We start from the raw sequence: 27,008 nt of genomic DNA, 5'->3' as shown, positions 1-27,008 counted from the left end.
TAAATCCTGAATGTATGAGTTGATCAGTTTTCTTACAGACATGCTCAAACCACAAGATGAAGTCAGTGCATAAATACAACTGCATAGAACATTATGGAGTCATTGATTTTCAATCAATTTGAAAATGTAAAATTTTTAATCATGCTAGATGTCCGTGATATAAACTACAATCATATCAGGTCACATTTGTAGAGTAATCATTACAGCAATTTGATATTAAAAAAAAAAACTAAAAAACGCTAATACAAATTTCACATTAAAAAAACAATATAAAATCTTACATGAAACTGTCATTGCATCTGACATAAGAGTTTGTTCCCATTAACATGTTCTAAATACAGTCTAGCATGTAAAGCATCTGTCATTAACAGTGTTTGTGTAAATGTAAAAGGAACATTTGTCTTCATAATGCATCTACTGTAGAAGTCCATTTATTTTTTCTCTGCAAAGCAGTTCTGCAGGAAATGGTTCAAGTGTGCGTAGAGGTGGTGCCGCGCTTTACCAGACAGGCCATGATCCTTATCGGTGTACCACTGAGAAAACAAGACACATTTAGACATTTAGAGTGTTTTGAAGAAAACAAGACCTTTCAGATCTTAAAGAAATAATTTGCCCAAAAATGAAAATGTACTGACTCTCAGGCAATCATCAGAACAGATTTGGAGGAATGTAGCATTGCATCACTTGTTCTGCAGTGAATGGGTGCCGTCAGAATGAGAGTCCAAACAGCTGATAAAAACATCACAGTAATGTAATCCACAGAATTCCAGTCCATCAGTTAACATCTTGTGAGGCGAAAAGCTGTGTGTACACTTTTGGCTTCACAAGACCTTATGAGAGACTGGAGTGGTGTGGATTACATTACTGTGATGTTTTTATCAGCTGTTTGGACTCTCATTCTGACGGCACCCATTCACTGCAAAGCATCCATTGGTGAGCAAGTGATGCAATGCTATTTCTCCAAACTCACGTACATTTTGGATGGCCAGAGGTGTGTAAATTTTCAATTTTGGATGAAGTATTCCTTTAATAAAACCTTCATTCATTCATCAAAACTCACCATTGCTTCAAAATCAACTTGATTTTCCACCAGGGCTTTGGAAATTTGGGCAGCCTGCTGGAAGTGGACGTTATCTAGAGTAGTGAAGTCAAAATGGCAAGAAAACATCTTTAAATGCTGCATGTGTAGTCAAGACAGGTTTTAGATCAGAGTCACTTTACCAGATTATAAATTTGATATACATTTCTAAACGTTACACTGCTTACCGTCTGCAGTGCCGTGCACCAGCATGTACTGCACCGACTTGAAATTTTTTGCCCTGTCGGTCACTGTTGAATTCTACAAATGAAACAAATATATGAAGCACTGTATAGACAACTGTTCATAATTGCATGTTTTCTTACTTTATAACTTTCAGTGTTTTCCTCGGGGCGATGCATGTATCTCTCTGTATATACGGCATCTGTGAAGAACACAGTGTGTGAGTTATGTTTACTATATTGTCTTAATCTGTATTATACATTGGAAAACATCTTGAAATACATACCATAATAGTCCCACTTAGCAACAGGAGCCACGGCAATTCCACATTTGAACAGTCCACTTCCAGATCCCAGAACCATGGATGTGACATAACCACCATACGACTGTGAGCAAGACAAACGTTTCATCAAGAGTGGGATGGTTTTCAGTCAACAGGTTCATCAGAGATCTTTTAGCGATTGTTATTTGACCTCAAGAATAATTGAGCTGATGGCTTTGATGAATACTTATTGAAAGTTTAATTCTGCTTTAAAGAGTTGTGACATTTTGGAAGATGTAAATGTTTTGTTAAAATACTTTCTGGTCACTACTAGTCTAAAGGTTGAAATAATAGTTTTTTTTTTTTTTGGATTATTCTACTCACCAAGGCTGCATTTATTTGATACAGTAAAGATAGTGCTGTCAAACGATTAATCACATACAAAATGTTTTTTTTTTGTTTTGTTTACGTGATATATATATATATATATATATATATATATATATATGTGTGTGTGTGTGTGTGTGTGTGTGTGTGTGTGTGTGTGTGTGTGTGTGTGTGTGTCTGTACAGTGTATATTTATGTGTATATAACGACACACACAGCATATATTTTGAAAATATTTACATGTATATATTTATACTCATAAATTATATATTAATATATTTAATGTGTAAAGCTAAATGTATTTCTTAAATATATACATGCTTGTGTGTGTATTTATATATACATAATAAATATACACCGTACACACACATACAGTAAATCATGTAAAAAATATATATATATATTTTGGATGTGACTAATCACAATTAATCATTTGACAGCACTAAAAAAAAATTTCTTAAATGTTGATATTGTGAAATATTACAAACTAAAATATCTATTTTCTGCCGGAAAATATATTGTAAAATGTAATTTATTCCTGTGATCAAAGCTGAATTTTCAGCATCATGCTCCAGTCTTCAGTGATTTACTGATCAGTTATTATTATCATTAGGAGTGTAGTTTGAATCTTGGATTTAAAGTTTAAAATCCAACCAAACCAACATAATAAAACCTGATGTGTGGATTTATAGACATGGACACGTTTTGTAATGAAAGCACTGCACTTACCCAACCCCACATGCCAATTCTGTCTTTGTCAATGAAACCCATTTCAATGAACTTTCTGAAATGAAACACAAATTCACAGGAAACACAATTACTGAGATCTTTCGTAGATGCTAGTTTGCCACTGCTATCGTTTGACCTCTGTCAAGCCGTTTCTGACCCATACTTCATGACCAGCTGGATCTCTCCTGTTCAGGACTCACGTCTGTCTCGTATCTCTCATGCATCTGAGAGTGTTACATCAGGCTAAATGACGGCAGCGTGAGCGTGTGCACATCGTTCCTCCGCCTCACCTCACGGCCGAGATTTGATCTTCCACCTCGTATGTTCCCAGCCGGCCATAGATGGCGTGCATTAGCTCATCTCCCTGGAAACCGCTTCCCCTGCCGTCAAAGCTGGCGATGATGACCTTCTCTGTGCTGCACAGGTACGTAGCCCACTCCAGTCGAAACACATAGTCTGTATTCTGGCTGGCTGGACCTCCATATCTGTGATGGGAGAGTGTGGAAATAACACAAATCTAGAGAATGTGTTTGTGTCGTAAAATATGTTTTTCTAATTGAGGAGACTGTTTTCTTTGATAAAATAGTTTTTCTTCAAAAAAATAGTTGCTATGATGCTATACTTAATCTGAACTGATTTTAAAATGATTATTATTTTATGATTATTATGCATTCAGCTAGAACGGGTTTAAAATGATTTGTAAATGTGTATGTAATTTGTAAATTTGTTATAAACTACAATTCAACATGAAAAAAAATACTACAGTGTTTTATAGTAAATTCTACAGTGTTTTTGAACCATGCTATAGTAAAGTTTTTTTATACTGTATATATTACAGTTTTTACAACACTTTTTTTTAATGAATGCTACAAGCAAACTGTAGTATTAACTATAATGAACTGATAAATACTGTACAGTAGTACACTTTAGTTTTTACTACAGTAAGTATATTATACCCTATAGTTGTAGGAAACTTAGCACAGTTTTGGGTAAAGTAATTTGTTTATATTACTATGGTTGCTATATTACCATAGCAACTATAGAATTACCACAACAAATGAATTCAAGTACTTTACTATAGTATACTATATTATATATTATACTATATTATACTATAGTATAATAGTTTAAAAACACTGTAGTATTTACTATAAATTACTATAGTATTTTTTCATGTGGATGGGGTCCGATTTTTTTTTCTTTTAAGAAATGTACACTTTTATTTAGCAAGGATTTATTAAATTGACAGCAAAAGCGACAGTTTTAGACTTTTACATTGTTATATATATAAAAAAAAATATGATATTAAATAATTGCTGTTCTTTTGAAGTTTCTATTCATTCTAAAATCCTGGAAATAATTATATCATGGTTTCCACAATAAAGGAACACTTGACACTGTAAAAACACTGAAAATTCAGCTTTGATCAGAGGAATAAATTACATTTAAAATATATTTTAAAATATATGTAAACAGTAGTTTCAATTGTAATATTTCCAGATAATAGTGTTTTTATTATATTTTTGATCATATAAATGCAGACTTGGTGAGCAGAAGATACTATTTCCAAAAACATCAGAAATATTTCCAAACTCAACATTTTGAACTAAAATGTATGAGCTGTGATTAAAAAAAAAAAATATATTACTCACACTTGAATTAAAAGAGGGTACTTTTTGGAGGAGTCAAAATTCGGTGGGAACATCATCTTATACCAGAGGTCTGGAGAAACATAAACAACATAAAAGGTTTTAGATAAATGCTACCGAAATCCTGTTTTCCAAGATCACTTAAAAATGTTGCACGTACTGAATCCTGCGAGCTTCATTGTGGCACGTTTGATGGTTGGCATCAGAAGCTCGGTAGTCAGAATTTCTTCCAGTTTTTTATTGTCCTCAAGGACCTGAATCTCTAATACAAAAAAATAAAAACTAGCAACAACTTCGAGGTTAGTAAATGTGACTTTAATGAACTATTCCTTAATTTACATGGCTGATGTTGTAAAGTGGGTGGATTAAACCGATGCTAGCACACCTTTACCAGGCCCTCTGTTGTCCATCAGTGTAAACAGCGGAAGTCCTGGTCCTGTAAAATCATTGTTCATTAGATTGAGCACACACTCTCCTCAGATCAGCCGAAGTATCGCTTAACTGTTTGCCAAGAGTGAATCTCACAGGCGTGAAAGTGTGTTCACTTACCGTAGCAGTCCATACGGAAGAAAGAGGCGTTCAGGCTGAAGTAAGCCGAGTTATACTGACACCTGTCCTGATACAGCGAGCAGGTCAGGCACTCAGGGGCAGAATGTCCACTCCTGCTTATAGATATCCTGAGAACAAGAGAAACATGTTTTCATCAAAAGATTTCACTGTGACAAGTATGGAAGTGACAATTCTGAAAAAAAATATTAATGTTTCTTTTAATGCACTCTCTCAAAGCTACATTTTGTATTTATTTGATTTATATATTTGTTGTTTGTGCCACATCCATGTAGAAACTGTAGAGTAGTGTTTGATATATTACATCTGAAAATAGATGCTTGACTTGTTAAGTGTAGAAAATAATTGTTCTTTTTTTTCCCCTTTGTACATAAAATGCTAAATTTTAAGAACCTTTACAGTATGGACTATTTGAAAAATGTGCTTATATATATATATATATATATATATATATATATATATATATATATATATATATATATATATACACACAGTGGTGGACAGTAAAGAGTAGCTTTACTTCGTTACTGTAGGCTACTTAACTACTTAAGTATCTGTTCGGTTGATTCAGATCGGCACTTCGGAGCATGTTCGGGACTCAGGTGATTCAGATCGGGACTTCGGAGACTGTTCGCGACTCGGTTGATTCAGATCGGGACTTCGGAGACTGTTCGCGACTCGGTTGATTCAGATCGGCACTTCGGATCATGTTCGCGACTCGGTTGATTCAGATCGGCACTTCGGATCATGTTCGCGACTCGGTTGATTCAGATCGGCACTTCGGAGCCTCTTCGCGACTCGGTTGATTCAGATCGGCACTTCGGAGCCTGTTCGCGACTCGGTTGATTCAGATCGGCACTTCGGAGCCTCTTCGCGACTCGGTTGATTCAGACCGGCACTTCGGAACATGTTCGCGACTCGGTTGATTCAGATCGGCACTTCGGAGCCTGTTCGCGACTCGGTTGATTCAGATCGGGACATCGGAGCATGTTTGAGATTTTTTTTTAATTCAGATCTGGACATGGAAGCAGGAAGTGTTTGTCAAACAGTTAATTGGTGATAAATTAATATTTGGACTTGAGGCTTTTTTTTTTACCTGTCGATTCAGCATGTACATGGACCCACACACAAAGGTGGACACACTCTAGACTTAATCATCAGTAGGGCTCTAAACTTTTCATCCATTGTTATTAAAGACGTAGTGTCACAGATCGCAAGAGGCGAAGACTCAAGTGCAGGCAGATGGGAAGACTTTATTTATACGTCACCAAAATAAACAAAAACACTACTGAAACCAGAGGAGCATTCAAAGTTAAGAGACATAGAATATATATATATTTGAAAAATGTGCTTATATATATATATATATATATATATATATATATATATATATATATATATATATATATATATATATATATATATATATACACACAGTGGTGGACAGTAAAGAGTAGCTTTACTTCGTTACTGTAGGCTACTTAACTACTTAAGTATCTGTTCGGTTGATTCAGATCGGCACTTCGGAGCATGTTCGGGACTCAGGTGATTCAGATCGGGACTTCGGAGACTGTTCGCGACTCGGTTGATTCAGATCGGGACTTCGGAGACTGTTCGCGACTCTGTTGATTCAGATCGGCACTTCGGATCATGTTCGGGACTCAGATGATTCTGATTAGAACTTCGGAGACTGTTCGCGACTCGGTTGATTCAGATCGGGACTTCGGAGACTGTTCGCGACTCGGTTGATTCAGATCGGGACTTCGGAGACTGTTCGCGACTCGGTTGATTCAGATCGGCACTTCGGAGCCTGTTCGCGACTCGGTTGATTCAGATCGGGACTTCGGAGCCTGTTCGCGACTCGGTTGATTCAGATCGGGACTGCAGAGCATGTTCGCGACTTGGTTGATTCAGATCGGCACTTCGGAGCATGTTCGCGACTCGGTTGATTCAGATCGGCACTTCGGAGCATCTTCGCGACTCGGTTGATTCAGACCGGCACTTCGGAACATGTTCGCGACTCGGTTGATTCAGATCGGCACTTCGGAGCCTGTTCGCGACTCGGTTGATTCAGATCGGGACATCGGAGCATGTTTGAGATTTTTTTTTAATTCAGATCTGGACATGGAAGCAGGAAGTGTTTGTCAAACAGTTAATTGGTGATAAATGAATACTTGGACTTGAGGCTTTTTTTTTTACCTGTCGATTCAGCATGTACATGGACCCACACACAAAGGTGGACACACTCTAGACTTAATCATCAGTAGGGCTCTAAACTTTTCATCCATTGTTATTAAAGACGTAGTGTCACAGATCGCAAGAGGCGAAGACTCAAGTGCAGGCAGATGGGAAGACTTTATTTATACGTCACCAAAATAAACAAAAACACTACTGAAACCAGAGGAGCATTCAAAGTTAAGAGACATAGAATATATATATATATATATATATATATATATATATATATATATATATATATATATATATATATATATATATATATATATATATATATATTAGGGATGTCAACGATTAATCGATGATCGATTAATTGTCGATAAGAGATGCAATCGATTAAGGCTATCGATGGTCGGTTAACCGATTCAATGTTGGGCTGCGTGCGGCTCATGCGCACTCAACACGTGCAAGTGGCTGTGAGTGACGGTGACGATATATAAAAGCATCATCATTCATTCACAATGTACAAATTAAGCTTTTAATGTGATTTAAACTTTAAAGTACATTAAAATAGAAACAACATAAAAGTTCTTCAACATTAAATGCAATAGAAATGTAGTTACTAATCATTTCATCAGATAACTGTTTTATATCGTGCGCTTTGCAGGGCTGCGGGACACAGTGACAGGACAGGTAGTCTATTCATTCCTACAACTTGTTAATTCATTCCTACGAATTATTAATGTGGCAATTGTCCATGTTTCATTAATTTTGTTCCCTAAATAACCCATGATTTAAGTGAAATAAGGGAACAAATTAATAAATCGAACGAATTCTTAATTCATGAAATCTTTAATTTCCCTTCCCATGTTTACCACAGTAAGAGATGCGAAAACAGTTATTAAAAGCGAAAGATAATAAAATAAACCTTTTTTTTTTTTTTAAATAGGCTATGCGAAATATATCCGACTTAAATAGGCTAATTAAGATTAACGGATTTAAAACAGAAGTGTGGGCGCTCCATAAGTTCACAAAAAAAAAAAAAAAAAGGATGACAACTTATTCTGTTTGTTTGCTTTATTTTACAAGAGCACAAATCTTCTGTTTTTATTGTGAGTGTGCACAAATGAAAGTAAACACTTTTGCGGAAAATATATATATTTTTTTAATGTCTCAGCTGTTTCGATCGCCCCGGAGCCTGCTGCACACGTATATTCTAGCGATTCAAACTTACATCGCAGTCTGTTCATTATCAAAATAAAATGTCAACTAAACATTAAAAGGTTACACTGGTCAGTTTAAATAGACCGTAGTATAGCCTACCGGTCCACTCTGCTGTTATGCCAAGGACGTTTTTGCTCATATGAAGAGGACCATCTTTTCCGTCTATATGCGAATGCGTGTTAAGTACAAGCCTAGTTTACATTATAAATAATAGTTTAACATTCAAATACATTGCGAATATGGAAACATTTCGATTTGTGCCGAATGAGACATGAGCAATAACCTAATCTAGCCAAAGCGGCGCTCGCTCATCCTCGTGTGCACGCATGCACTGTCACGATCTAATGCGCTGTATGCCGGATTTTTAAAAATCTGACATTTTCTAGGACAGAATCCAGCAGGATCAAATTAATGTGAGCAACTGTGTTTTGGTGCAGCAGCGCCGATGTAGTTCACTTAATGTGCAGCGCAGTCACACGCGCTCCACATTTCGGATAATTTTATACAATAATGCAGAGGCGTAGGTTTGATTTTGAGATTGGTGGGGACATTCCCGGAAGCTGAGGATTCAGGAAATGAATAGTATAACAAATAATGACAAGGAGGCAGTTTGGCTGACTTATTAACTTTACTCCGCTTATAGTGTAATGCAATAATTAATTATGTAATGTTACAGGTAACAAATGACAAGGAGGCAGTTTAACATACTTATTAACTTTACTCCGCTTATAGTGTAATGCAATAATTAATTATGTAATGTTACAGGTAACAAATAATGACAAGAAAGCCGTTTAACATACTTATTAACTTTACTCTGCTTATAGTGTAATGCAATAACTAATTCTGTAATGTTACAGGTAACAAATAATGACAAGGAGGCAGTTTGACAGAGACTTAACTTCACTTAACTTTGTGTCTACTGTCTTGTTCCGAATCCTTACTATTTGAAGTAGCCAAACACATGTCTGTCATTAACAGAAATGAACTGTTGGCATATTTGTTTTACATCAACTTTGTCCAGTTTGTCCTGGTGGACATGGCACACAGCAATACTGTTAAGTCTGACCACTTAGACAACTCATAGGAATATTTAGCCTCAAGAGGACATCCGCAGCCACCCTAGCAATTTCTACTCCAGTTGTCCCTGGAACTTCATATAAACCGACAAAAACCTCTTGTGGTATCAGGTCATGGTCCACATATCTAAAACAGATAGATTCTTGCTCTACTCCTGAGACATCTTGAGTGCCATCTATGATGAGTGAGTACTGCAAAACTGGTAGAGACTGGATAGAGACTGCAATACTTCTGACAATACAATTTCCTAACAATTGCAAAATCTCATTTTGCACTGGAGGAGAGGTATAGTCATGACAACGGGATAGCCAACTAGAGAGACTAGCATCATCTTTGGCTTTAAATTTCAAAAGCTGAAATAGATTCCCATCTTGGGTCTCATGGCCTCGCAGTGCCAGACCCTGCCTAGCTAGGTACTGTACTGAACTTACAATATTTTGCAGGCAGTGCCTAGCATTATCTTGTTGCTTTGCCCAGGCACTTGAGAGTTGTGAATCTACTGGGTTTGCTTCTTGAGCACTAACTGTGACTGCATGATGATGCGATTTGCTATTCTGGTGGCGTTCAAAGCTAACAAGAGCATTCTTCCAGTTACTAAATCCCTTAGAGGAAAACGCAGGGTCTGCTTTTTTGGACAGTGTATTTTTCTTTATTGTGTATGTTTTCACACAGTAAAAACAGAGAATTCCCTTCACAGTGGGGCTATAGTGAAGCCATGGATACTGCTTGTACCAATTTTCCTGAAAATGGAGGACCCTATTTGACAGCTTTTGAACTGCAATGTTCTTGGGGTGAGGTTGGTTTGGCTTGATGTCAAAGTCCATAATATCTCCAGTTCTACACTGTTCTTCATTGTTGTCACTCTGTTCTTCGATGTCGTCACTTTCACAGTTACTCTGTCTATTGCTGTCTACAGATGGATCAGCATCCTTAAAAATACACCACAGTACACAATTAACCACTCTGTATCAACTACCGCATATGAAAAATACATCTACACTATGATAAGGCTAGTAACCACTTTATGCCCATATTATTAAAACCATGTATGATGAGTGATTAATAAACCTCTAAATATACCAGTGCAATATCAATGTAATACAAAACAAATATCTACATTTACTCTTATGATTACATTGTTACCAGCCTAGCCCTCACCTGTGACCCTGCCTCTCCACTTGCCTCTCTTCCTGAGCTACTACCTAGCAGGACTGTTTCTGTCACCTGATAAAATGAAACAATGCATACAAATGAACAATGCAACAACTTGTGCCTGATCAAAGCGCTCATTTCAAACTCACATTGACGAACTATATAGCAGATCATCTGCCTAACAATTGTCTCAATAATAAATCTCACTATACTAACATGTCAACATCATGTCAAAACTTGACCTCACCTGTGACCCTGCCTCTCCACTTGCCTCTCTTCCTGAGCAACTACCTAGCAGGACTGTTTCTGTCACCTCAGCTGGCAAAACAACACATTGACAGAATTAACAGGGAGAGAAATCTTAGAAAAAAAATGTTTTACAATTGCCGATGACTCTACCCTTTAGCAATTGAGAAAATATTTTAAATGACTTACTTGTATTTGTTTTAAAGTAGCTCCTAATATCTAACTTTCTTTTTTTAGCTGCCATCCTGACTCAGCACATCAAAAAAAAAGCCTAATTGACAAACACATTTGTTTCACTATATTAGTAAGCTCAGGACATTGCAGACTTCCACTTTTTTATCAAGTTCAAAATTCATATTTTACACAACCCTTACAGAAACTTGTGCAAAACACTAGACTTAAATAGAAACATGATTTGTCAGATTTATAAATCTTTTTAAATAGCAAATATAAAATAGTTGTCATGATCTTTTAGTGTAAGTGCCCATCACAAAGTGTACATACACACACACGCACACATTTTTTGTACTGTACAAACTGTGTAAAAAAAAGTCTACACGAACCCTACCCATCACAGAAAACTTTTTTGCATTTTCAAAAACATCAGTTAGATAATTTATAAGCTGTTTTCCTCATGTGAATAAAAAAATCCTTGTCCCCATAAGGATTTCAAATATTGCCATCGTTGTGGGGCATTTTACCCCCACAAGGGTTTACCAGGACATACAGAGACAGAGACAGACAGACAGACACACACACACACACACACACACACAAAACACCCAACCCCACACACACACAGTTTGGGTTGGCTACTTATCCCGCGATTGTCATACATTGAAAAAAAACTGCACTGTCCCAGAATCAATATTTGACGCGATTTGTCCCGTATTTTGGTTCACATAGCTGTTGTTTTCTTTCTCCCTCACTTACCGCATCTAGGTTTCGGAGGAATTTTGCCGCTTCTCACAACCGAATTAAGCTACAGCCTCTCACAAGTTAGAAAGAAAAAGCACAGCCAATCGGATTAGCGATGTGGGTTCGCGAGGCGGGACTTCTACGAGATCACCAATTGTTGTGTACCAGGAATTGCGCTTTTTTCACAGAACGCTCTTGTAAGAGTGGTTTTATATATAAATATATTTTAATTTATATATAAAATTTGTTTTATATAAATATATATATTTTAAAAATCTAAATTATTGCAAGGGACAAATCAGTGGTCATTGGATATTGGTAGGGACACGTCCCTAGCGTCCCTACTAAATTCTACGCCCCTGCAATAATGTCAGTTGAAAACATTGCAATTGTGCTTTAAAATACAACAACGAGCACCACAAAACCATTTAAAGAGGCGCGTTCAGCGTTCTCCGTGCAGGATTGAAAACTGTCAACAAAGTAAAATGACCTCAAAAGTATGGCGCGCTCTCTTCATTTTATCAAATGATCATAATCGCATCTATTCATTTTATAATCCTGCTACTAGCATTTTATTCAGACTAAAACCTCTTTAATTCAAGCGAGAAAGCGTTTTGTGTGTGTGTGTGGCTTTTGCACATCCTGTCATACCACTGACTGCGTGCCTGCAATAGACGCATTTTGCAGTATTATGGTTAACGATTAATCGATTAATTGATCGTTAATTTTAACGACGATCGATCATGGAAATAATCGAAATTTGACATCCCTAATATATATATATATATATATATATATATATATATATATATATATATGTATGTGTGTGTGTGTGTATGTGTGTGTGTGTGTATACAGTACATACCAAAAGTTTGGAAACATTACTATTTTTTATGTTTTTGAAAGATGTTTCTTCTGCTCATCAAGCCTGCATTTATTTGATCAAAATACAGACATTTTTTTAATACTGTGATATATTATTACAATTTAAAATAATTGTTTTTAAATGTATTCTACTTTAAATTATCATTTATTTCTGTGATGCAAAGTTGAATTTTTAGGATCATTATCACATGATCCTTTAGAAATTATTCTAATATTATGATTCATTATCAAAGTTGGAAACAGTTCTGCTGCTTAATATTTTTTCAGAACATGTGATACTCTTTTAGGATACTTTGATGAATAAAAAGAAAAAAAAAAGAAAAAAAAGAAGCTATGTTTTTAAAATATAAATATTTTGTAATAACAATATACACTACTGGTCAGTAATTTGGGGTCAGTAATTTTTTATTCTTTTTTTTTATATAAAATCAATACTTTTATTCAGCAAGGATGTGTTAAATTGATAAAAAGTGATAGTAAAGAAAATATATTATTAGAATTTGTTATTTATTTTGAAAAAATGCAGTTCTTTTTAACCTTTTCTTCATCAAATATATTAGACAGCAGAACTGTTTCCAACACTCATAATAAATCAGAATATCAGAATGATTTCTAAATGATCATGTGATCGACTGGATTTTACATGTGACACTGAAGGCTGGAGTAATGATGCTGAAAATTCAGCTTTGCAAACACAGGAATAAATTATTTTTTTTAAAAAGTATATTCAAATAGAAAACTATCATTTTAAGTTGTAATAATATTTCACAATATTACTGTTTTTTCTGTATTTTCGATCAAATAAATGCAGGCTTGATGAGCAGAAGAAACTTCTTTCAAAAACATTAAAAATAGAAATATATATATATATATATATATATATTTTTTTTTTTTTTTTTTTTTTAAATTTGAGCCAAAATCATCACAATTAAAAGGACCACAGACTTCAGTCTGTGTGCATTGAATTTATTTAATATACCAGTTTCTCAATTGGAGTTGAATTACTGAAATAAATGAACTTTTCCACGACATTCTAATTTACTGAGATGCACCTTATTATTTAATTAATTTTTTATTTCTGTATAGGCAGGTTGGAAAGGCAATTACATGCCATTAAAAAGTCATTTAAAAATTCTGCTTCTGTGTTCAAAACAAGATGAGGGTAAATAGATGATGCTTAATGCTAAACTATTTCTCTACAGTGGCTCTGAAGCATGTATTGAATATTCTGTCCACATCATCTGAAGAACACTACATTCCAGAACCACTAACGAATTGGTTTCCTGCATTTTTTCCTATTTGGTTCTGAAAATGGAATTGGTTGTGAATAATTGGTTCTGATTTCCCAATGCAGAGTGTTGTGATACCGTGATATTGCTATTTAAACTGTAAAAATATTAAAATTATTCAAATAAAATCCTAAGACAAGCTGACCCAAAAGGGTTTTTTTACTTGTAAAGGTTTCTCTGTCCAGGTCTTCCCATGTGTTCATTACTCACGTAGTATCTGTGGAAAGAATAGATTTTAGATGTGGACAGTTCGACAATAAAGGCACACGGGAAGAAAAAAAGACTTGTTCTACTTTTTCATACGCACATGGAATCTTTGGTTACTTTTGAGATGTATATCACTTCCCATTTGCCTGAGGTGATGGGTGTTGCTTTTCCCTACAAAGAAAACAACAGTTGAGACACAATAACTTGCTAAGCTTGTACCACACTGATTCTTAGTGTCTGACTTTTAATGCTTATTAGCCAAAGGATATAACACATTATAGCCTGTAATACGGTGTAATGCTATATCTGAGGATTGCACGATAGATCGCAACAGTGATCACCTACTGTTTCAGTGATATTTGTTATGGATGTATTTATCCCATTTGTTTCATCCTTAGAGATTTCAAAATCTTTTGTTATAAAGAGTTCAAATTCATACACCAAACCAACATGTCAGGACCGGGGCTCGAACTTGGGTCTCTGATGCCAGAGTCTTAATTTCTACCGCTGAGCCACAGGAGGTAGTTGAACCCAAATAGTCAGACGCCTTGTAAACTTAACTGAGAAGAGTTTATTTAACAAAAACAGCAAAAGGGAACAAAATATCCTTTGTATAGAGTTAGGTTATAAAACAGGAAAATCCACAGACCAGAACGGGTCAAAAATAGTAAAACAGTCTCCAAAACAAAAACTCAGAGAGAAAACTGCAAAACTATTCTCAGGAAAACAATTCAAAAAATACTTTCAAAGAATAGATCTGGTAACTAGAGCAGACTTACGGCAGCAACTTGCTTAGGAACAATAATAACCAAGCAAAGATACAAAGGAAGTGATCAGCTTAAATAGACAGCCCAGAATGAGAAACATGTGAAAACAATTACACTGATTACAAAATGCACAATGTTGACGTGAGTGCACATTGGGGACCTCTAGTGGCCAAAATAACACATTGCAACACAAAGGTTCTGACAGGACCCCTCCCTCTAGGAACGGCTCCTGACGTTCCCTCCAGGACAACTGGTCTTGCGAGCGTAAAATTCTTGCACTAGTTTGGGGTCTAAGATGTCCTTAGCAGGAACCCAGGAGCGCTCCTCGGGACCATAGCCTTCCCAGTCCACAAGATACTGCCGGGACCCACGTACTTGACGGACATCTAGTATTCTGTGGACTGTGTAAGCTGGCTGGCCCCCGATGATACGAGGAGGAGGAGGTCTTCCTGTCGCAAGAAAAGGAGAAGACAAAACAGGTTTTAACAGGGAGACATGAAAAGTTGGATTAATTTTCAAAGACTTAGGCAAGTACAATTGATAGGTAACTGGGTTCACTTTCCTGGCAATCCTGAAGGGGCCAATGAATCTCTGGGAAAGTTTGCGGGACTCCACCCGCAAGGGAATGTTCTTAGTGGAGAGCCAGACTCTTTGGCCAGGGCGCAGAGTGGGGGCAGGTCTGCGTCTGCGATTCGCCTGGTGTTGGTATTGCTGAGAGGCCCTAAGGAGCTTGAGTCTGGCTTTTTTCCATGTCTGGCGGCAGCGTTTAACAAATTGATGAGCAGAGGGAACTGCAACCTCCACCTCTTGTTCAGGGAATAGTGGAGGGGTGTAACCAAACTGGCACTCGAAAGGGGACATGCCTGTTGCAGAGGAGCGAAGGGTATTGTGTGCGTATTCTGCCCACATGATGAATGAAGACCAAGAGGAAGGACTGTTAGCTGCCATACATCTCAGTGTCGTCTCAAGATCTTGGTTAAGCCGCTCAGTTTGTCCATTGGACTCTGGGTGAAACCCAGAAGACAGGCTCACTGTAGCCCCCAGAGATTGACAAAAAGCCCGCCAGAATCGGGAGGAAAACTGGGGTCCTCGATCAGAGACGATGTCTTGTGGAATTCCAAAGACTCTGAACACATGATTTATGACCAATTCAGCAGTTTGTTTTGCGGTGGGTAGTTTAGGCAGAGGAATAAATCTGGCGGCCTTGGAAAATCTATCTACTATGACCATGATAGTGGTGTTGCCTTGTGATAGTGGAAGACCAGTGATAAAATCCATGGAAAGGTGGGACCAAGGTCTATGAGGTATGGGGAGAGGGTGCAATAGCCCTTGAGGAGAGCGGTGAGAGATTTTATTTTGGTTGCATGTGGGACATGCGTTCACAAATGTGGTCACATCCTCCTTGATAGTTGGCCACCAGAATCGTCTTTGGAGGAACTCAAGAGTGCGTGAGGTACCAGGATGACAAGTGAGACGAGAGGAGTGTCCCCACTGGAGGATCTGAGAGCGGACAGCTTTAGGGACAAACAGACAGTGGGTAGGCCCCCCTCCTGGGTCTGGTTCTCTGGCTTGGGCTTGTTTTACAGTATCTTCCAGATTCCACCTGACAGGGGCTAATATCTTGGAACTTGGAATAATTGGTGCAACACAATCTTCCTGTGGAGCTTTAACATATGCTCGGGACAAGGCATCAGGCTTTAGGTTCTTAGAGCCAGGGCGGTAGGACAAGATGAACTGGAATCTATTGAAAAATAAGGACCAACGTGCCTGGCGGGGGTTGAGTCGCTTTGCCTGCTGAATATATTCCAGATTCTTGTGGTCCGTCAGTACTTGGAATGGGTGTTTGGCCCCCTCAAGCCAATGTCTCCACTCTTCAAGCGCTAACTTGACTGCCAGTAACTCTCGATCCCCTACATGATAGTTGCTTTCAGTAGGTGTAAGGCGGTGGGAAAGGAATGCACATGGATGCAGCTTGTTGTCCTCTCCTCTCTGGGATAATACAGCTCCAACCCCTACATCTGAAGCATCGACTTCCACGATGAATGGTCTATCTGGGTTTGGGAGAATGAGAATAGGTGCAGAGGTGAAATATTTCTTCAGTTTGTTGAAAGCCAACTCTGCTTCAGGTCCCCAAGAAAAGGTGGTTGTGTTCCCCTTGGTGAGAGCAGATAAAGGAGCCGCCACAGTACTGAAGTTCCGGATGAATTTGCGATAAAAATTGGCAAAGCCAAGGAAACGCTGTACCTCTTTTACCGATGAGGGGGAGGGCCAATCCACAACAGCTTGAACCTTTTGAGGATCCATTTGTATTTGGCCAGGCTTGATGATGAACCCCAGGAACTGAACCTTGGTCACATGAAACTCACATTTCTCAGGTTTAACATAAAGATGGTTATCAAGAAGGCGCCTCAGAACCTTACTGACGTGTTCTACATGCTCTTGGAGGGAACTCGAGAAGATGAGGATATCATCTAAGTAGACAAAAACAAATTGGTTTAACATGTCTCTGAGAACATCATTGATGAGAGCTTGAAATACTGCGGGAGCATTAGTGAGGCCAAAGGGCATAACTAAATATTCATAGTGCCCAGTGGGCGTGTTGAAGGCAGTTTTCCACTCATCTCCTTGCCTAATGCGAACAAGATGGTAGGCGTTGCGCAAGTCAAGCTTAGTGAAGATGGAGGCTTCTTGCAGCATTTCAAATGCAGTTGTCATTAGTGGCAAGGGATAACGGTTTCGAATGGTTATCTTATTAAGGCCCCTGTAATCAATACATGGTCGAAGTCCGCCATCCTTTTTCCCAACAAAAAAGAATCCAGCTCCAGCAGGGGAAGTGGATGGTTGGATGATGCCTGCTACAAGAGCTTCATTAATGTATCGGTCCATAGCAGTTCGTTCAGGGGGAGACAAAGAAAATATACGACCTCTGGGGGGACAGGTACCCGGGAGTAGCTCAATGGCGCAGTCATAAGGCCGATGAGGTGGTAAGGAGGTGGCCTTCCTTTTACTGAACACTGCTTTGAGGTGGTGGTATGGAGCAGGGACTTGAGACAGATCTATGGTTTCTTGGGACTCGAGAATAAGGTCAGGGGGGTTCTGGGCCAAGCATTTAGTCTGACAGGTGGGACCCCAACCTAGAACAGTGCCAGTCGACCAGTCAACGTGTGGATTATGCTGGAGAAGCCATGGGTGACCGAGGATAACAGGGAACTCTGGAGACTGTATAAGGTGAAAGCACATTCTCTCCTGGTGCTGGTAAGTGGTGAGACCAAGGGGAGAGGTGAGGTGGGTTACTTTCCCGGGAGACAATGGTCTTCCATCCAAGGCTGTCACAGTTAGGGGTGCAGGAAGAGAATAAGTAGAGATCTGAAGACTCTTAGCAAGAGAAACATCCATGAAATTCCCGGCAGCGCCAGAATCAATCAATGCCTCTAGTTGGTGTTTTTGTCCTCTCCAAGTGAGTGTGATTGGAAGGAACAGCCCAGAGTTGGAAGGTGAAGTGGTGCGTGTAACTCCCGTCACAGTCCTTCCTTGCCTGTACGGGACTGGGCGTTTCCCGAAAGCTCGGGGCAGGTGGAGCGAAAATGACCATACAATCCACAATAAAGACAACAGCGCTCTCTCATACGGCGGTCTCGTTCCGAGGGGGAAAGTCTAGCCCTACCCAATTGCATGGGTTCCGAAGAATCTTGGGGCACTGGTGGCATTTGAGCAAGAGCTGGACTGGCAGACCATGAGGAAACAGATGGGCGGTTCCGGCTTCTCTCTCTCAGGCGATTATCCAGTCGGATTGCTTGATCCATGAGAGTTTCCAGATCAACAGCAGGTTCTCTGGTAGCCAGATCATCCTTGATTGCCTCTGACAGACCATTCAGGAAACACACCATGAGGGCCTCATTGTTCCAACCACTCCCTGCTGCAACGGTCCGAAACTGAATGGCATACTCAGCTGCACTGCCATTACCTTGACGGAGGGTGAGAAGTCTCTTTGAGGCTTGTCGGCCACTGAAGGGGTGATCGAAGACTCGCTTAAACTCCTTTTCGAATGCGGAATAACTTGAACAGAAGGGGGCTTGTGCCTTCCAGACTGCGGTTGCCCAAGAAAGGGCTTTGCCAGAAAGGAGGGTGATGACGTACGCTATCTTGGCTCGATCTGAGGGGAAGGACGATGGTTGTAGTTCAAACGTGAGAGAGCATTGAGTCAGGAACCCATCAAATGCACTAGGGTCACCTGAGAAATGTTGTGGTGGAGGTAGGCGGGGTTCACTTAGAGGAGAGAGCACTCGAGAATCTGGAAGGGGTACAGAGGCAGCAGGAGAAGCGGTAACTGAGGTAGAGGGCAGCCGGTCAAAGATCTGACGGACCGAAGTCATGAGATCAGACAGCAACTGGGAGTGTCTAGCCATCAAAGCCTCCTGCTGAGCTAGTGCTGACTCATGGCGCTGGACTGTGGACTCATACTGAGCAGCTGTGGCAAGGAGTTCTTGAGGATTTGGCGCCTCTGGGTTCATAATGTGGCTTGGTTATTCTGTCAGGACCGGGGCTCGAACTTGGGTCTCTGATGCCAGAGTCTTAATTTCTACCGCTGAGCCACAGGAGGTAGTTGAACCCAAATAGTCAGACACCTTGTAAACTTAACTGAGAAGAGTTTATTTAACAAAAACAGCAAAAGGGAACAAAATATCCTTTGTATAGAGTTAGGTTATAAAACAGGAAAATCCACAGACCAGAACGGGTCAAAAATAGTAAAACAGTCTCCAAAACAAAAACTCAGAGAGAAAACTGCAAAACTATTCTCAGGAAAACAATTCAAAAAATACTTTCAAAGAATAGATCTGGTAACTAGAGCAGACTTACGGCAGCAACTTGCTTAGGAACAATAATAACCAAGCAAAGATACAAAGGAAGTGATCAGCTTAAATAGACAGCCCAGAATGAGAAACATGTGAAAACAATTACACTGATTACAAAATGCACAATGTTGACGTGAGTGCACATTGGGGACCTCTAGTGGCCAAAATAACACATTGCAACACAAAGGTTCTGACACAACAAGCTCTGAGATGAATCACAACAATTTTCCATATATATACAGTATGTATATGTATATCTCATTGTAGGGCTGTTTTTAAAGGTTTTTACAGTAGCATTTTACAGTATCAATTTATATATGGGTAAAACTAATTAGTATTTTTTTTGGTACTTCCAGAACCATTACTGTATGATTTGAAGCTATTCCTTAGCAGGTATTTGAATATAATGGCACAAATGGCATTAAAATAAAATACAAAATAACACTCCGTTACTTACGGCTTCCACATAGTGGAGATGTTTATAACCGTTGTCATTGCTCATAACTTTGTAAAAACTCATGTTATTTGCAGCAAAGTAAGGAGCTGCAGGAAAGTACTGTGAGGGGAAACACAGACCACGAAATGTAAGGTTTCAAAGCTGCATCTTTTGCAAAAATTAAGAATTTGAAAGGTTTTATGTGATTACTGCGTGAACTCACCCGTCCAACCCATCCAGTTTTGCTCTTTTGCTCAAATTTCTGTAAAAAAAAAAAAAAAAAAAAAGTTAAATCACACATTTAAATTGATGAAACTGAACTGAGGTCATATTATGGCAGTGACTTTGTGGTTAATGAAATGTCTTCATACAATATGTAAACCTATAGTGAGCGGATTATACAGTACACGCAAGAAGTTTGTGAGTCATTTCAGCAGTTCTGTATGTACAGTATATGTATAGATGGCGTCCCGAGACTTGGAAAATAGTTCACATATTGTCTATTTTACTCATATGGACTATTCTATTACACTTCTTTTTGTCCTTTTGTAGACAAAACATTCTTGACATTCACAGTCGCCTTTGGTTTTCCAATTGCAGGGTTTGTTCAAAGGTACTTGAATTTAGCTTTTTGAAATGTAAGCCCTGGAAAATGTTTAAGAAGATAAACTATATGACACTGGGCTTGACAACACGGACTGCCAATGAAGACTCTTGGGATAGATGAGGAAATTAACATGGTCAGATTGGTCTAGTACTACACCGTTGTGAAGTTAATCATATTGTCATGTTTTTAAGACGCGACTCACTTTTGTGACTTCTTGGGTTTGAACGGATATAAAATGATTACAGATTATCCATTCTGGGTCTTATCCTCATAAACACAATAGGTTATGTAGAAATGATCCTCAGCATTAAACCCTAATAACTTAACAAAATTATTTAAACGTTACATTTTTTTCGATATTTTTTCAAGACCTCCGACGAACCAAGAGAATTCATAATAAGACAATTGAAGAAATAACAAGAAATAACTTTAGAAAGTCCCTGAAAGTTAACTAAAACTTAAATTTGCCAAAACCTGTATCACTTGGACAGGACTTCTGCTGTAGGTAAAAGAGAGATACTGATACAAACTAAACAAAATAATTAAAACCTGCAAAACCCCCCGAATGCTTGCAAGAGTACTACTGTTCAGTTGGGAGAAAAGACAAAGTTTTATTCTTTGCTGTTATATTAGCATCACTGAACCAATATTGTATAAGATAAGCTTTTAAAATGTGCTCGTATATGCAGTGAAACTTCTTGGGCTTTGTTAATGTTCTAATGCTTTAGGTTGCAACAGTCATTGCATAACTTTGCTATTTGTAAAAAAAAAATAGTTTAATCAATATATTTAAATAAAAATATATTTTAATAAAGAGTGTAAAAGTTTGGCTTTTATTATTTTACATGCATGAATTACACTGAATTACACTGAATGCATGGATTTTTACTGCCCCCCCCCCCCCCCACAAATTATTATTATTTTAATTATTTATTTATTTTTCGGTATCGGACAGAAAGAAATCTGAAAGAAAAGATTGTATGGTAATTATTAAAGAAATATATCAAACTACTTAAAGTTTATTTTTTATTCAACGTTTTATTAAAGGGTTGTCACCCCAAAATGAAAATGTTGGCCTTTACTCAAGTTGTAACCAAAAGGTTGCTGGTAGCCATTAACTTCCATTGTATGGAGAAAAAATTAAATTACTATGAAAGTTCAGTGGCTGCCAGCAGCTGTTTTCTTAACAGCATTCTTCAGAATAGAAAATAAATAGAGTAAATGATAATATAATTGCAATTTTTGAGTGAACTATCCCTTTTATAATAAGTACAGTAAGAACCATATGTGGCAAAGTTTGCAACAACAGGAAAAAAAACATCAAACCAGATGATTGTATTCTGATTTGTTGATTTGTCAAACCAAAATAACGAAGGAACACCACCTAAGTTTAAGCAATTGTTGATTCTCACCGAGGTTTCTTTCCAGGTGGTGCCATCATAGTCATAGATCTGCAGAAGGACGCTGTCCTGACGGCGTGGAAGCCATTGAACAGCCAATCGTTTATCTGTGACCCAGGTGACTGTTCTCAGATAGTGATCGCTGGGAAAAGAGCAATAAAATAACATTACTTTCTAATGCTGTTAGAAAGTAGCAGTTTCAGAGACGTAAGGCTTTGTGTGAACATGTTACACACCCTATGCCGACGGATTTCGGCACCAGCACTTCTGATCGTCTGGAAGGATTTTCCACGTCAATCACAAACAGCTTTGCTCTGGGAATAACACAGCCTGCCTTTGTAAGCAGAGCAACAGTTTAGTAGCAAAATTATATTTTGAATGCAATGTAAAATGCACAAAAACAATATTGAAATATAACCAAATGCTTTTGTATGTTGTGAACTCAAAATAAACTGGGATTACACTGGGATATTTGCTTACTTTTGGGTAGGGGATAAGTACTGTGGTGGGATACTGGTCATTTCCATACATCGAGTATTCGATGTTGTGAACTCCAGTGTCATTGATTTGTAGATAAGCCAGATATTTCCCCTGCGGAGACCACCAGATGGCTTCGTTGGATGCCAAAAGTTCCTCTGTCCAGCAAGAAAAGCAACAGATGGTACATTAGCAGGTATGAATGAATGAATGTCTGTGTATGTGCGTGAATGCATTATATGACGTTACCTTCATAAACCCAGTCTGGAACCCCATTGAGAATTGTGTTAACCTTTCCATCACGAGTGACTTGTACGGGCTCAGCAGTGGCGTTCTTTTTGAGGTAAATGTTATAATCCCAGACGTAAGCCTGCAGATGATGCATGGTGATTAACATAAAATAAGACCATCAAATTTGGTCTGCGTATGAAAAAAAACCTGTATGGTTAGATCTTGCACATTTACAGTACATGCTGGACACATGTTCTCATGTCACTTAATGTGAATTATAAAATAAACATAAAAAGACTAATCAAAAAACAAAACTTATGCATAAGTTGAATAACATTAACAATGAATAAAATCTATTGTTATAAAATGTAAAATGCAAGAAAGCTGCAGAAAAATATGTTGCACTCAACATACATTTTTTGTTTGTCGTGATGGAAAAACTGTTTTTTTTTAAATTATAAATTCTTTGCAATGATTTGAGCTCAAACTAGAGCCTTCCAGTACTGTAATATAATAATTGGAGGGTGATTTTCTTTTTGTACTGTTTGTTTCTCACCAGTTTATTTTCTACTGGTGCCCACGCTATGAACTGTGTAACAGCTGGAATCTGAACCTTGGAGAGAAATTCCCTGAATCCACCAGAAAACAAAGACACGTTAAAGTGAGCATCACATTATCAATTGTTGGAATTCATATATTCAAACTATTAAACATATTAGTGTACTAAAGTCTTCAATGAAACTAAACATTCTTAGATTACATTTCCCCTTAAACTCAATCACACTGTACACTTTCAGAAAAAAAAGGTACAAAAGCTGTCATGGGGAGCTTGAGCCCTTTGAAAAGGCACTAATATTTACAATTTATGTACTATTAAATGCATTTTTGGTTTTAATATGTACCTTTAATGTACTAATATGCACCATTTAATGGAAAATACGGTACCTTTTGAAAATGTACTGCACAAGTGATAACTTTTGTACCTTTTTTTCTGAGAGTTAACAATTTCTGTGTGAGTTAGTTTGAAAAACACTGAAACATGTTCAGAAGTTCACAATTTCAGAATGATACAAGTTCTCCATGCACATATGAACCCTGTGTTTTGATAGACGTATTATAGAGACATCTTAACTCACCGAGACTCCATGTTGTACATATGGTAGGAGGCAGTGAAGGAGTGTCGCCATAGCTGTTGATGCATTTCAAACGTGTTAGAAACATCAGCTTTGAGCAACTCATGCTGTGTTTTTGGTTTTATTTAAGTTACCTTTGAGTAATTGCTCTCAAAGACGACAAACCTTTTGTCTGCTGACAATATGTAATCTGTGGCACCCACTTGGGCCTGAAAATCAATTCACGGTAAATTAGTGGAACTTGCATGCATGCTAAACATAAAGAAAAGATGAAGGAAATGAGATCTAGAGACTATTTAATGAGAAATGACGAAGAATAAAGGTTTTTTGAAGAGTCATTCAAACCCTCATACGAGGCAACCTACGAATGTTGAGTTGCTCAGGTACATTGAGCTTTCCTTCGTTTCAGCATTGTGCAAGTATACATGGCCTTCGCTGGTTTTGTGGAGGTATTCATTGTCTGGTGGAAAATAAGACAGCAGAGTATATGTGTCAGGGTGATATAGAGGTCATTAAAAAACAAAAAACAGGGAGCATGTGAAGTGCCTTAAGGTGCTGTACCTGATATCCAGTGGAGACTGTATGTTTTATACCTGATGGTATCATTGTAGAAATCATTAAAAGAATAAGTTCTCTTTAATGCAGACACATCTCCTGAAAACACAGCAAAGGAAACCAGTTCAAAAATTCATACACATATGCACATTTCATAGTTTCTATAGATTTTATTTTTTGATATATAATTTAATTTATTTATAAAATATAGTAGTCAACATTTGAAGTGAATTAAACAGTTTTTTTTTTAAGGACGACTTTGATAAAATGTTTTGATTCACTTCAAATGACATTCCCACAAGAACAGCAGTTTCTTTAGTGCTCACACGGGGGCGATATTGCGTTAGCTCACTTTTTTAATAGGCTATTTTATTACAATATGCGCAATTAATACGGATACATCGTGACAACGTGTATCACGACAGTTTTACATTTTGTTTATTTACCTTCCTTAACGATCGTGCAGCTTTTTCGACATTTTGCTCTATATTGGTTATTTACACATCAATAAATAAATAAATAAATAAATCACCACCAACAAAAAATACTTAGGCTAAGTGTTTTTCTTGTTTATTAAGTTGCAAGAAATTTTATTTTTGGGGGACACAAAAACATTATGCGGAACGTCGCAAAAATCGGAAAAACAATATTTTGTTATTTATCTCTCTACAAGACTGCTTAATAATTTTAATCTTACAAAAAATACCATGGTAAAATGGTTCACTGTCTCTTCCCTATTAAACAGTGCCAGGAAATAAGTCTAATACAAAGTCTCGGCTCCTAAGTTGTGAGTTACAGACACTATACATGCTTTTAAGTGATTCCTTCAAAAGTTAAACTTTCAGGTGAGAATGATGATGAAGAAGAAGATGCCACTCACTGTTTACGTAAATTGCTGTGGGAATAGCGATGAGCGTGATGACGACAAGCGCCCCGACCAGCGCCACGCACACCTTGTTACAGCCCTACAGGTGAGGCGAAATACTTACTGTATTAAAACAGCTTTTAATTGCTCAAACTTTTACAGAAGTTGCGTTCCGTCACACCTATTATTATTATTATTATTATTATTAACCCAAGTAGCTTTTTAATCCACACGGTGTGTACCTACAAACCAATCTTCAGGAAAACAAGAAGTAGCTACTGACCATAATTGCGCAGGAACTTCTAAAACGCTCATCCAATCTCTAAGAGTCCACTGACGCTGAATGTTTCTGACCTCCGGTTGCCCTTAAACAGATCGTTAGACGCCTTCGCCCGCGATAAAGCAAGAGTTAGACAGACAGCTGCGCTTTATTCCGTCCGAATGCTATTTTTCAGGCTAGAAATGTACTTTCTCCGATGCATCGTTGAGTCTGGAGTGAAGAAAGGGTGGCAAAACTTCCTCAGAAGCAGCATTCCGCGCAACTTTCCATCGGAGCGCGTGCAGAATGTGCTTCTCTTCTCTTCTCGAGCGCCTGTAACTCTGTTCTGTTGAAGTTCAGCAGCTGTGACTCTCAGCTCAACCGATCTGCTTGACTGTAAGAGATCAAATTAAGACAGACTCAACTTTCATTTCAGTGACAATAAACTTGAGTTTGTCTCATTAAATGCAAATGGGGTCCAAAAGTGTAAGACCACCAAGTGAAAATGCTCCAGTGCATTGTTTATATACACTGTAAAATTTTTCCAGGATTTCACAAGATATAACTGTAATATTTCACAGTTAATTACATTATTACCACTTCACAGGCTTTAACTGTGATAATTCACAATATAATACCGTATTTAGACTTTTACTGTGAAAATAATGCAGGCGCGGGGCTTTTACAAGAAACTACTGTGAATGCCGTCTTTTTTGAGTGGCAACTGCTGCAGCGTCATCAGAGCTTCATCAGAGCTCTCTGATCTACGTGGTCTCATTCGGTGGATTCAGACAGCGGTAAGTGTTTAAATGTCAAACTTTATCAATTTGATGTTTTTTATATGATAGTGCATATAATTTAAAAGTATGAACCAAATTAGCGTTAGTTGTAGGTTCTGTTGTCATGTTTTTGTTACTTAGCTGGAGCAGACTGGCATCGACGTTTAAGCGCGCAAATTTGAATGAAAAGACGTTGGTTGTAGTGTTAATTATACCGTATTAAGTTAACTGTGAGATGTCTGATTAGATACACCGTCGAACATTTAACTTTAGCTTTACTTAAAGCTTATCTTAGTTACTCTAACAGCGTTCTCTCTTTTACCACAGCATTTTCTACATTGACCAACAATACATAAAGTTATAAGGTAAGATGTGGCCTTAATGTGGGTATTATGACAGTTATTATCAACTAGATAAATTATGGTGTTTGTGGATTTGGGCAAAGGTGGATTAAATTCATCTCAAATTAGTAACTTTATAATTTTCTTCCCTGCTGTGTGTGTGAAACGGAGCAACCGTTGTCTTTCTCGTCAACAGAAAAATGAATGGGGGGCTTCATCCAGGGAGTTCACGCAGCATTTTCAACCGCCATTTTTATTCGGATAATTTTCAAAA

General features: G+C 37.9%; 2 protein-coding genes across 2 annotated transcripts; both read right to left on the bottom strand.

Moving 5' to 3' along the window:
• Positions 1-8: 8 nt before the first annotated feature.
• On the bottom strand, positions 9-26,003 carry LOC127964541 (dipeptidyl peptidase 4-like). Its single transcript, XM_052564761.1, has 26 exons — positions 25,639-26,003; positions 25,371-25,455; positions 24,497-24,589; positions 24,301-24,395; positions 24,070-24,144; positions 23,939-23,991; positions 23,359-23,431; positions 22,821-22,941; positions 22,575-22,729; positions 22,331-22,428; positions 22,107-22,236; positions 20,311-20,349; positions 20,109-20,207; positions 14,132-14,202; positions 13,988-14,041; positions 4,838-4,965; positions 4,674-4,724; positions 4,449-4,550; positions 4,292-4,361; positions 2,930-3,124; positions 2,640-2,694; positions 1,548-1,647; positions 1,405-1,463; positions 1,267-1,339; positions 1,061-1,134; positions 9-533 (listed from the first exon to the last, which is right to left on the bottom strand). The coding sequence occupies exons 1-26, from the start codon at positions 25,639-25,641 to the stop codon at positions 432-434; spliced, it is 2,253 nt and encodes a 750-aa protein (XP_052420721.1). The 5' UTR covers positions 25,642-26,003; the 3' UTR covers positions 9-431.
• LOC127964543 (zinc finger MYM-type protein 1-like) lies at positions 8,770-12,002 on the bottom strand. The gene is made up of 4 exons (XM_052564762.1): positions 10,922-12,002; positions 10,734-10,804; positions 10,493-10,558; positions 8,770-10,263 (listed from the first exon to the last, which is right to left on the bottom strand). The coding sequence occupies exons 1-4, from the start codon at positions 10,974-10,976 to the stop codon at positions 9,313-9,315; spliced, it is 1,143 nt and encodes a 380-aa protein (XP_052420722.1). The 5' UTR covers positions 10,977-12,002; the 3' UTR covers positions 8,770-9,312.
• Positions 26,004-27,008: the final 1,005 nt, after the last annotated feature.

The sequence above is a fragment of the Carassius gibelio genome, chromosome B9, assembly GCF_023724105.1.
Source record: "Carassius gibelio isolate Cgi1373 ecotype wild population from Czech Republic chromosome B9, carGib1.2-hapl.c, whole genome shotgun sequence".
Classification (NCBI taxonomy): Eukaryota; Metazoa; Chordata; class Actinopteri; order Cypriniformes; family Cyprinidae; genus Carassius; species Carassius gibelio.
This window is presented reverse-complemented; position numbering and strand designations above follow the sequence as displayed.